General features: G+C 45.0%; 1 protein-coding gene across 1 annotated transcript in view; it reads left to right on the top strand.

Annotated features, from left to right (window-relative positions):
- The window catches only part of LOC117516389 (plasma membrane calcium-transporting ATPase 1-like), a 169,497-nt gene that overhangs the window by 127,791 nt on the left and 28,719 nt on the right, over window positions 1-12,987 (top strand). Inside the window, exons 14-18 of the mRNA XM_034177366.1 lie at window positions 319-425; window positions 1,368-1,559; window positions 6,553-6,766; window positions 10,316-10,527; window positions 10,606-10,713. Of these exons, the coding sequence (XP_034033257.1) occupies window positions 319-425; window positions 1,368-1,559; window positions 6,553-6,766; window positions 10,316-10,527; window positions 10,606-10,713 (833 nt within the window). The remainder of the gene's footprint in view (window positions 1-318; window positions 426-1,367; window positions 1,560-6,552; window positions 6,767-10,315; window positions 10,528-10,605; window positions 10,714-12,987) is intronic.

Here is a 12,987-nt window from a genome sequence, read left to right on the forward strand (position 1 = left end):
AGGTCAAACAGACAGACAGACAGACAGACAGGGGGAGGTCAGACAAACAGAAGGGGAGGTAAAACAGACAGACAGACAGAGAGGTGGAGGTCAAACAGACAGACAGACAGGGGGAGGACAGACAGACAGACAGGGGGAGGTCAAACAGACAGACAGGTGGAGGTCAGACAAACAGAAGGGGAGGTCAAACAGACAGACAGACAGACAGACAGGGGGAGGTCAGACAGACAGACAGGTGGAGCTCAGACAAACAGATGGGGTGAGGTGGAGGTGAGTGGACTCTTGGACGTGTCTCAGGTGTGTCCATTTGTCTCTCAGGTATCATCGACAGCACAGTGTTTGAGCAGAGACAGGTTGTCGCGGTAACAGGAGATGGAACAAATGATGGGCCCGCACTCAAGAAAGCTGACGTTGGCTTCGCCATGGTAACCACTGTTTCTAATGACATCACAGTCCTCTGGTCCTCAGTTTATAAATGAGATCTTTGGTAAATTTGTGACAACACACTGTGAGTGAGTGTTGTGGCCCCTGGTGGGCTGTGTCAGTATTGCAGGTGGGCCATGACGAAATTAAATAAAAACATCTTTGATTTGTAATACAATTCAAAATTGCCTAAAATAATATATTTCTGTGTGTGTGTGTGTGTGTGTGTGTGTGTGTGTGTGTGTGTGTGTGTGTGTGTGTGTGTGTGTGTTGTAATCAGAGAGAATAAAACCAAAATCATGTTACATCTTCATTTATCTGACCTGGTGAACCTAACCCTGACCTAACCCTAACCCTAACCCTAACCTGACTAACACTAACCTGACCTAACCCTAACACTGACCTAACACTAACCTGACCTAACCCTAACACTGACCTAACACTAACCTGACCTAACCCCAACACTGACCTAACCCTAACACTGACCTTACCCTGACCTAACCCTAACCTGACCTAACCCTAACACTGACCTTACCCTGACCTAACCCTAACCTGACCTAACCCTAACACTGACCTTACCCTCATCTAACCCTAACCCTGACCTAAACCCAACACTGACCTAACCCTAACACTGACCTAACACTGACCTAACCCTGACCTAATCCTAACCTGACCTAACCCTAACTCTGACCTAACCTAACCTAACCCCAACACTGATGTAACACTGACCTAACCCTAACACTGACCTAACCCTGACCTCTTACATCATGTCACTGCTGGGGGATGATCATTGTGATTCAAGCTTTGGGCCTCAGAAGGTTTTCACATGTCAGTGTGGACACGGTGTTTTAAAATTTGGAATCAGCCTGTCAAAACCAAGCACCCAGGATCTGGATTAGGATGAGATTTAATCCCTGTTGAACTCACACTGCTCTTGGTTTCAGGGCATCGCAGGAACGGATGTGGCAAAGGAAGCGTCGGACATCATTCTGACCGATGACAACTTCAGCAGCATCGTGAAGGCGGTGATGTGGGGCCGAAACGTCTACGACAGCATCTCAAAATTCCTCCAGTTCCAGCTTACTGTTAACGTGGTTGCTGTCATTGTGGCCTTCACCGGAGCCTGCATCACCCAGGTCAGAGATCCCCTTAACCAGCCAGCCTTAACCAGTGTTCTTAAAACAACAGGGTTTGGACCATGTCTGTCAACATGGTCCAAACCCTGGTTCCCTGTACTTTCACCTCCAGACCAGACAGGTTTAGGGGGTTAGTGAGGCCTTGTGCTGACTTCAGGCTGACTTTGACATCTCACGTAGCATAGAGTGGAGACAGATGGCTCACATGGTTCCAAAAACAGGACTAAGAGTTAGTGAGGTTTGTATTAAATTAGTGCACTGGTTCGTGGGTTTGATTCCCAAGTACCTCAGAGCACCTCGCCCTGGTTACTTAATTGTCTTTGTTCTTTTGTGAGGACATAAATCAATCAATCAACTTTTTTCTTATATAGCACCAAATCACAACAAACAGTTGCCCCAAGGTGCTCCATATTGTAAGGCAAGGCCATACAATAATTATGAAAAACCCCAACGGTCAAAACGACCCCCTATGAGCAAGCACTTGGCCACAATGGGAAGGAAAAACTCCCTTTTAACAGGAACAAACCTCCAGCAGAACCAGGCTCAGGGAGGGGCAGTCTTCTGCTGGGACTGGTTGGGGCTGAGGAAAAAAACCAGGAAAAAGACATGCCGTGAAGGGGGGCAGAGATCGATCACTAATGATTAAATGCAGAGTGGTGCATACAGAGCAAAAAGAGAAAGAAACAGTGCATCATGGGAACCCCCCCACAATCTACGTCTAAAGCAGCATAACCAAGGGATGGTCCAGGGTCACCCGATCCAGCCCTAACTATAAGCCTTAGCGAAAAGGAAAGTTTTAAGCCTAATCTTAAAAGTAGAGAGGGTATCTGTCTCCCTGATCTGAATTGGGAGCTGGTTCCACAGGAGAGGAGCCTGAAAGCTGAAGGCTCTGCCTCCCATTCTACTCTTACAAACCCTAGGAACTACAAGTAAGCCCGCAGTCTGAGAGCGAAGCGCTCTAATGGGGTAATATGGTACTACGAGGTCCCTAAGATAAGATGGGACCTGATTATTCAAAACCTTATAAGTAAGAAGAAGAATTTTAAATTCTATTCTAGAATTAACAGGAAGCCAATGAAGAGAGGCCAACACGGGTGAGATATGCTCTCTCCTGCTAGTCCCCGTCAGTACTCTAGCTGCAGCATTCTGAACCAACTGAAGGCTTTTTGGGGAACTTTTAGGACAACCTGATAATAATGAATTACAATAGTCCAGCCTAGAGGAAATAAATGCATGAATTAGTTTTTCAGCATCACTCTGAGACAAGACCTTTCTGGTTTTAGAGATATTGCGTAAATGCAAAAAGGCAGTCCTACATATTTGTTTAATATGCGCTTTGAATGACATATCCTGATCAAAAATGACTCCAAGATTTCTCACAGTATTACTAGAGATCAGGGTAATGCCATCCAGAGTAAGGATCTGGTTAGACACCATGTTTCTAAGATTTGTGGGGCCAAGTACAATAACTTCAGTTTTATCTGAGTTTAAAAGCAGGAAATTAGAGGTCATCCATGTCTTTATGTCTGTAAGACAATCCTGCAGTTTAGCTAATTGGTGTGTGTCCTCTGGCTTCATGGATAGATAAAGCTGGGTATCATGTGCGTAACAATGAAAATTTAAGCAATGCTGTCTAATAATACTGCCTAAGGGAAGCATGTATAAAGTGAATAAAATTGGTCCTAGCACAGAACCTTGTGGAACTCCATAATTAACTTTAGTCTGTGAAGAAGATTCCCCATTTACATGAACAAATTGTAATCTATTAGACAAATATGATTCAAACCACCGCAGCGCAGTGCCTTTAATACCTATGACATGCTCTAATCTCTGTAATAAAATTTTATGGTCAACAGTATCAAAAGCAGCACTGAGGTCTAACAGAACAAGCACAGAGATGAGTCCACTGTCCGAAGCCATAAGAAGATCATTTGTAACCTTCACTAATGCTGTTTCTGTACTATGATGAATTCTAAAACCTGACTGAAACTCTTCAAATAGACCATTCCTCTGCAGGTGATCAGTTAGCTGTTTTACAACTACCCTCTCAAGAATCTTTGAGAGAAAAGGAAGGTTGGAGATTGGCCTATAATTAGCTAAGATAGCTGGGTCAAGTGATGGCTTTTTAAGTAATGGTTTAATTACTGCCACCTTAAAAGCCTGTGGTACATAGCCAACTAACAAAGATAGATTGATCATATTTAAGATCGAAGCATTAAATAATGGTAGGGCTTCCTTGAGCAGCCTGGTAGGAATGGGGTCTAATAAACATGTTGATGGTTTGGATGAAGTAACTAATGAAAATAACTCAGACAGAACAATCGGAGAGAAAGAGTCTAACCAAATACCGGCATCACTGAAAGCAGCCAAAGATAACGATACGTCTTTGGGATGGTTATGAGTAATTTTTTCTCTAATAGTCAAAATTTTGTTAGCAAAGAAAGTCATGAAGTCATTACTAGTTAAAGTTAATGGAATACTCAGCTCAATAGAGCTCTGACTCTTTGTCAGCCTGGCTACAGTGCTGAAAAGAAACCTGGGGTTGTTCTTATTTTCTTCAATTAGTGATGAGTAGAAAGATGTCCTAGCTTTACGGAGGGCTTTTTTATAGAGCAACAAACTCTTTTTCCAGGCTAAGTGAAGATCTTCTAAATTAGTGAGACGCCATTTCCTCTCCAACTTACGGGTTATCTGCTTTAAGCTATAAAGACGTACAATTTCCTGCACAATGACCCAAACAACATGTGAGTAAAATGTAAATAAACCACACCTGCTAAGGACAAGTACTGTGTTTGTAGTTAGCATTAGAATGTCACGTGCTGATTTTATAACAGTATAAAATCTACAGCACTGTAGCAGGATCCGTGTCCATCTGCTTGCAATGGACCGAGACACCTCTGTGGTGCTATTACTGTTAGATCTCAGTGCTGCATTTGACACGGATCATCGTATACTACTGGATAGGCTTCAGAACCACTTTGGGATTGCTGGAAATGTTCTTGCATGGTTGACATCCTGTGTAGGTAGTTGCTTTCACTGTGTCCAGTATAATAACGTCACTTCAAATCTTGTCTGTGGCCTCCATCATCTGTAACTGGAAGAAGTTCAGATCCACCAGGACTCTTCCTAGATCTGGACACCCGTCTAAACTGAGCGATCAGGGGAAGAAGGACCTTAGTCAGGGAGGTGACCAAGAACCTGATGGTCACTCTGTCAGAGCTCCAGCATTCCTCTGTGGAGAGAGGAGAACCTTCCAGAAGGACAATCATCTCTGCAGCAATCCGCCAATCAAGCCTGTATGGTTGAGTGTCCAGACGGAAGCCACTCCTTAGTAAAAGGCACATGGCAGCCCACCTGGAGTTTGACAAAAGGCACCTGAAGGACTCTCAGACCAGGAGAAACAAAATTCTCTGGTCTGATGAGACAACGATTGAACTCTTTGGCGTCATGTTTGGAGGAAACCAGGCACCATCCCTACAGTGAAGCATGGTGGTGGCAGCATCATGCTGTGGGGATGTTTTTCAGCAGCAGGAACTGGGAGACTAGTCAGGATTGAGGGAAAGATGAATGCAGAGACATCCTGGATGAAAACCTGCTCCAGAACGCTCTTAACCTCAGACTGGGGTGACGGTTCATTGTTCAGCAGGGGGAGGTGAGGTGATGGTCTAGTGGTTAAGTGTTGGGCTTGAGACCAGAGGATCCTTGGTTCAAATCCCAGCCTGACAAGAAAATCAGTAAGGGCCACCCGGCAAGGTCCTTAATCCCCTAGTTTCTCCCAGTGTGTAGTGGGCGCCTCGTGTAGCAGCAGCTTCACATCGGGGTGAATGTGAGGCATTATTGTAAAGAACTTTGGGCATCTGATGCAGATGGAAAAGCGCTATACAAATACAGTCCATTTACTATTTATTCAGCAGGACAATGACTCTAAGCACACAGCCAAGATATCAAAGGAGTGGCTTCAGGACAACTCTGTGAATGTCCTTGAGTGGTCCAGCCAGAGTCCAGACCTGAGTCCAACTGAACATCTGTGGAAAGATCTGAAAATGTCTGTGCACTGACGCTCCACATCCAACCTGATGGAGCTTCAGAGGTGCTGCAAAGAGGAATGGACCAAACTGCCCAAAGATAGGTGCACCAAGCTTGTAGCATCATATTCAAGAAGACCTGAGGCTGGAATTGCTGCCAAAGGTGCATCAACAAAGTATTGAGCAAATGATGTGAATACTTATGGACACGTGATTTCTTAGTTTTTTATTTTTAGTAAATTTAGTAAAGTAAAAAAAAAAAAAAATCATGTTGTCATTATGGAGTGTTGTGTGTAGAATTTTGGGGGGGAAAATGTACTTCCTCCATTTTGGAATAAGGGTGGAACATAAAATGTGGAAACAGTGAGGCGCTGTGAATACTTTGTAGGTGCACCATCGTTGATGCACAGGATTATGTGTCTTGGGCCACATTAGGACTCCCCATGCTCCTCTGTTGATTTACTGCTAGTTAAACTAAGGCTCTTGGTGCTGTTAGTTCTGCCTGATTGATTGTGTTCTAGGACCAGGGATTCTGGGGCTGTATGTGGAATAAATGGGCGGGTTGTGAACCACACTATGGGGATGACGAGACCCGGGATGACACAGAATCACGTCAAACAGGAGCAAAGACTCTTAGGACCTCTGTGAGCTGACCTGATCTGGACTCTTATTGCTGTGGGATCTGATTGTGGTCTTTGCACCCTGGTCATGTTTTGTGTGTTGGATATCTTTTTGTTTTCATGCACTCTGTTATTTGTTGAAATGGTCTAAGCAGCTTAGTCTGGTCTGCCAGAGGGACTTTTTCCTTTCTTCTGTCGCTGTGTGTTTGCTCAGGGGGGCGGCTGAGGTTGGACATTGACCATGTGAAGCAGCTCGGTTGTGATTTGGCCCTATTTTATATTCAGCTGGTGCTGAATGGCGTCATTGCTGTGCAGACTCTCCTCTGATGGATGAGCTTGTTTTTGCAGGACTCTCCTCTGAAGGCGGTGCAGATGTTGTGGGTCAATCTTATCATGGACACCTTTGCATCACTGGCGCTCGCCACTGAACCACCAACAGAGACACTGCTGCTTCGTAACCCGTACGGCCGCAAGAAACCGCTCATCTCCCGCACCATGATGAAGAACATCCTGGGCCAAGCGATCTATCAACTGACCATCATCTTCATGCTGCTCTTCATCGGTCAGTGAACGCACCATAAAACTAAAGCATTTTCATCATCAGAATCACTTTTATGAAGTTTCACAAACACAGAGTGAAGTCCAGCGTAGCAGCCGCAGACTGAATGTAACACAGAACAACACGAGGAAATGAAAACAAACAAAACATGCAAGTGAAGGTCTGAAAAGACCGTTCTAGGAAGAAATCACATCACATGATAACACAATTACCAACACCAGCAATTTCAAAGTTTTATTCCATTTTTGGCAAAAACTGGACTTTACCAATGTCACTGATTTATGATGAGATCCAGTACAGTAAGAAACAAACTGGGCCTGAGCGGTTCTGGTCTGGTGACTCCTGGAGGACAGAGAGCACTCACTTTCTCCTCACTCATATCCACTTTGTGCACAGTGTGTGACGGACACCCTTACTGAGTGATCTGTGAAGAAAAACAACACAGAAATACGAGGTCTGTTAGAAAACTATCCGACCTTTTTATTTTTTGCAAAAACTATATGGATTTGAATCATGTGTGATTGCTTCAGCCAAGCTCGAACCTTCGTGTGCATGCGTGAGTTTTTTCACGCCTGTCGGTTGCGTCATTCGCCTGTGGGCAGGCTTTGTGTGAGCACTGGTCCACCTCCCTCGTCGGATTTTTATTGTTTAGGAATGGTGGAGCGACTGCCGCTTTGTTCCATGAAAATTTTTTCAGAAACTCTGCCAGACAGCCAGATGGAAACCATTTGGAAGATTCAGATGGCTTTCAGTGAAGATTCTATCAGTATCACACGGATTAAGGACCATTAAAACTGGATTAAAAACGGCCCACGGCGGTGGAGGGCGCACTGCGCCCCAAGCGGCCATCGACAGGCTGGAACGAGCAGATCACTTCCAAATTTAAGGCTCTGTTGATGCAGGACGTCGTGTGACTAGCAGAGAAGTTTTCGAAGAGGTCGGGATCAGCACTTTATCCAACACCTCCGTGTTGGAAGTCTCACAGGACAAGTTGGAACATGCCCAGCTGTTAAACAATTTCTCGGATACTCACTCGACTGAAAAGCCACCGAAAGCCGTCTGAATCTTACGAATGGTTTCCAACACGGAGGTGTTGTTTGTCCTGAGCCATGAGCGGCTGCGTCGCGACTCGCGAATCCGTCCGCACATCTTTCATTACAAAATCTCCTTTAACAGTGGAATGTGCCGATAAAGTGCTGATCCCAACCTCTTCTGAAACTTCTCTGCTAGTCACACGACATCCTGCATCAACAGAGCCTTAAATATGGAAGTGATTTGCTCGTTCCAGCCTGTCGATGGCCGCTCGGGGCGCGGTGCGCCCTCCACCGCCATGGGCCATTTTTAATCCAGTTTTAATGGTCCTTAATCTGTGTGATACCGATAGAATCTTCACCGAAAGCCATCTGAATCTTCCAAATGGTTTCCATCTGGCTGTCTGGCAGAGTTTCTGAAAAAATTTTCATGGAACAAAGTGGCAGTCGCTCCGCCATTCCTAAACAATAAAAATCGGGGTGGACCAGTGCTCACTCAAAGCCTGCCCACAGGCGAATGACGCAACCGACAGGCGTGAAAAAAAACTCACGCATGCGCATGAAGGTTCAAGCTTGTCTGAAGCAAGTGCACATGATTCAAATCCATATAGTTTTTGAAAAAAATAAAAAGGTCAGATAGTTTTCTCACAGACCTTGTACATGGACTGAACAGAGAACAGAGTTTGAGAAAATGGTGCACGGGTCCGCGACTCATCTTCACCTTCATCTTCTTCATCTTCTCATGCGCAGACATGAATCAAACCTTGGAAACAAGCACACAGTCGGGTTTCGTGCTCAGTAACATTTTTCTGACCCCCCCCAAGAACTCACATTGGACATCAGGTCCTTTAAAGGTGCACAGCTAATTTTATTTTATTACCTGAGGCCATCAAATATGGCCATCGGGTATTGCGCAGACTTTGCATCCATCTGTCTGTCTGTCTGTCTGTCTGTCTGTCCGTCTGTCTGTCTGTGTTCAGCATAAGTCACATTTGGTTTCCTACTGTTACGCTCGTATGGCCGAGGGTATTTTAGCATTGCATTATACGTTTATTTTATTTCATTCTTCCTGTAATCTCTGCGCTCAGTGAACAGAATGTGTGATGGTTCATTTAAGATCATTCTGTTCCTGCAGTTCTCTGTCTGAGCAGATGTTGAGGATGAGATGGTAGACCTTTGGGACCTTGGCACGTGATGATCAGGTATCATGGGTTTCATGGCTTCCTGTGGATCCTTACACAAGTGAGGTGTACTGTGTCTTCATGGGAATCTCTGGAGACCTGAGGTGTGCAGGTGGCATGTGGAAGATTCCAGTGGACACTTACTAGAGACTGTTCCTACTAAGACTTACAGCATCTGAAGTTTGCTGAGGACTCTGGGGACAACGTATTGAGGATATTTGTTCCCACCATGATGCTGACTCACCATGTGTGGTTCTGCCTTTGGCCATTTGGATAGTGTTTGATCATTCGTTGTTGTACTTTTGTTATTGGTAGTTTGACTAAAGTAGATATACAGGGTCTGATGCAATCACACATGATTCAAATCCATATGGTTTTTGCAAAAAATAAAAAGGTTGGACAGTTTTCTAACAGACCTCGTACATAGTAGTTATACATGCCAATAACTGCTGGTAATCTCATTCACATAAAATCCTTAGAAGATTGCCTTGCATCAGTGAGAAGTTGGATGTCTAGAAACTTCCTACTTTTAAACTCTGATAAGACTGAAATGATGGTTCTTGGTCCAGTGAGACATCTGCATCAATTTGACCAGTTAACACTCAGCCTCGGCTCGTGTGTCATACATGGGTGATTCTTTAACTACGGGCACTATTGGCCTTGTAAATGTAATTTCCACCACACCACTGCCTTACAATATAAAGCGCCTTGGGGCAACTGTTTGTTGTGATTTGGCGCTATATACATGTGCTCTGATGTCACTGTTTATCTCCATAGAAACTACCCAAACAATCTTTCATACAAACTGTTTCAAGGGACAGTACAGTGTTGTGGTGGAAATTACGGCAATAGTGTGGGACAACTACATTTTGTTTAAAAAAAAATCACAACAGTTGTATGACATTGAATACCCCAATTATGTTTTGATTATTTTACTGATATTTTATTCAGAGATATTTAAAAACATTAGAAAAAACGTTTCTTTTGAGGTTCGACCGTCCTCCTCAGGACTGACTCTGTGTTGTGATTTGGGGTTGTATAATTAAATTGAACGTTGAATGAGATTGTTCTCGCCTCATTTAGCCCAATGACTCCTGCGGCTCCACGTGCATCTGATTCACGTCTTGTAAGACACTTTGCACACTGTGTGATCGTAGACTCAACTTGACTTTGGTGCTGACAGACATGAAACCTGTGACTTTGAGCGCTCTGAGTCAGCGTATTCATCTATCCCTAGCTAATACGTAGCTTGAATGCTAACTACGGTGAAGCCACATAGCATCATTTGTGCACTCTTGTTAAAAGTATTTAGCTTTTGACCTGGTAATGCTCCTTCACAGGTGAGAAGCTCTTTGACATTGATTGTGGCAGACACGCCCCCCTCCATGCCCCGCCCTCTGAACACTACACCATCGTGTTCAACACCTTTGTGCTGATGCAGCTGTTTAATGAGCTCAATGCCCGAAAGATCCACGGTGAGAGAAACGTCTTTGAAGGTGTCTTCAACAGCCCCATCTTCTGCTCTGTTGTTCTCGGGACCTTCGTCATACAGGTGACAAAGACGCACCGGACTCACTGTGCCATAATGTCAATAAATGGACAAATAAGCTCCTCCTTCTGTCACCTGCAGGTCATCATCATCCACTTTGGTGGCAAACCATTCAGCTGTGTCACGTTGACCATGGACCAATGGCTGTGGTGCATCTTCCTCGGCGTGGGCACCCTCCTGTGGGGACAGGTGAGATGGTTTGACCTGGTGGGGCAATGATGCGGGTCTGACTGGGTCACAGTAACATCATTTAATAATCAAAGTATGAAACCTTCACATGACCTTATGTGCCTCATGTATGACATATTTTACATGTTTGGCTCATGTCCCCAACCCTGGACCACAGACTGCATAAAGATTGGCAATTCTTCCATAACAGGACCACCAAGACGGCCAGTGTGACCTGTGACCTTGAAGTGGGTTTTGTGCACTGGACATGAGAAGTGGAGGGATAGGAGGTAATGAGATGAGATGAGATGAGATGAAAGACACTTTATTTCCAACATGGAAAGCAGCCCAGTCATAATTTAGAAGTGTTCCGAGGACCATGCAAATAGCACCACCTTCATGGGCACTTTGGGATAAACCCTTAAGGTGGAGATGAACTGCAGCCTGAGGTCCAATGGCACCCTCTCTGCGGTGCTGGTATAGCCTTTTGTGTAAAGGTTGCTTAGTCTCACCTATGTAGTGTTCGTTACAGTTTTCCTGACATCTGATATAATACACTACATTGCTCTGTTTGTAACTAGGGATCCTGTCCTTAGGGTGAACTAATTTCTGTCTCAGGGTGTTAACTGGTTTAAAGTAAACTGGGATTTTGTGCTGTCTGAAGATCCTCTGTAGTTTTTCCCCTACTCCTGCTAAATAAGGGAGAGACACTCCTCTTCTTCTTGTCTCCGTCTCCTGTCTATCTGGTCTCTTTGTTCTCTGGGACTTCTGCACTTTGTCCAGGGACCATTGTGGGTACCCACATACTGTGAGGGCTTTCCGGACAAGTTGTTGTTCTTTAGCCCTTCCCTCTGCAGTTGTGGGCACCTGTAGGGCTCTGTGTTGAAGCGTCCTGATCACCCCGAGCTTGTGTTCAAGGGGGTGGTTTGAGCCAAAGAGCAGATATTGGTCAGTGTGAGTTGGTTTTCTGTAAACCCCTGTCTGGAGCTGCCTGTTCTCTCCAATCATAACAGCACAGTCCAAGAAGGCTAAATGGTTGTTTCTGGCATCCTCACGTGTGAACTTGATATTGGCGTCCACCGAGTTGATGTGTTCTGTAAAGTCCTCAACCTCCTGTTGGTTGATTTTAACCCATGTGTCATCAACATGTCTGAACCAGTGACTGGGAGGGATGCCCGTGATAGACATCAAGGCTGTCTTCTCCACTCGCTCCATGTACAAATTGGCCACAATGGGGGATACCGGAGACCCCATCGCACAACCATGAATCTGCCTGTAGTAATTCCCCCTAAACAGGAAATACGTGGTGTTAAGACAGATCTCCAAGAGTTGGCAGATGTGGTCTGGTGTGAGTTTGGTCCTTTCAAGTAGAGACACATCCTCCAGCAGTCTCACCTCACAGCTGAGACGGCCTCAGCGGTGGGGATGCAGGTGAACAACGATGTCACATCAAATGACACCATAGTTTCATCTGCCTCCAGATGAAGGTCCTTGAGCTTGTTCACAAAATCTTGTGTGTTCTCCACATGGTGGTCTGAGTTACCCACTAGAGAAGCCAAAATCCACTTGAGGTGCTTGGCCAAATTGTACGTGATGGAATCTGTGCTACATACAATAGGCCTGAGTGGCACGTCCTGTTTGTGGATTTTGGGCAGTCCATAGATGCACGGAGTGGCGTCCCCAGGGTACAGTCTGTAGTATGTCTGCCTGTCAATGAGTCCCTCTTTCTCCAGGTTTTGGAGGTAGTTAATGATTTTCTTCTTATAGCCACTCGTGGGGTCTCTCTTCAGACGTTCGTATGTGTTGGAGTCACTGAGCAAGTTGTTGATCTTGGCCTCGTAGTCCGATGTGTTCAGGACCACCGTGCGTCTGCCTTTATCCGCTGGCAGGATAAGGATGCTTTGGTCCTTTTGCAGTGCTGACAAAGCATTCTGTTCTTCTCCTGTGATGTTGGACGGAGGAGGCTTAGCACTGTTCAGCACTGCTGTGACTCTTAGTCAGAGGTCCCCAGCTTCTGACTCTGACAAACTGTTATGTTTAATGGCTGACTCTACTGCAGTGATGTAATCTACTGTCGGAATATGTTTAGGGGTCACTGAGAAATTTAGTCCTTTAGCGAGCACATCCTTTTCTGTCTGTGTAAGAACCCTGTTGGAGAGATTCTTTACCCAATTTTCCCTGTTGTCACTAATTTGTCTGGGTGTATCTTTAAAACTACTCCCACTGAAAGTACGCCTTTTCTGCACTAAAAGGTTGTGAAACTTCCTGATTTGCCGCTCCTTACTTTTTAAATGC

The sequence above is a fragment of the Thalassophryne amazonica genome, chromosome 8 (assembly GCF_902500255.1).
Source record: "Thalassophryne amazonica chromosome 8, fThaAma1.1, whole genome shotgun sequence".
NCBI lineage: Eukaryota > Metazoa > Chordata > Actinopteri > Batrachoidiformes > Batrachoididae > Thalassophryne > Thalassophryne amazonica.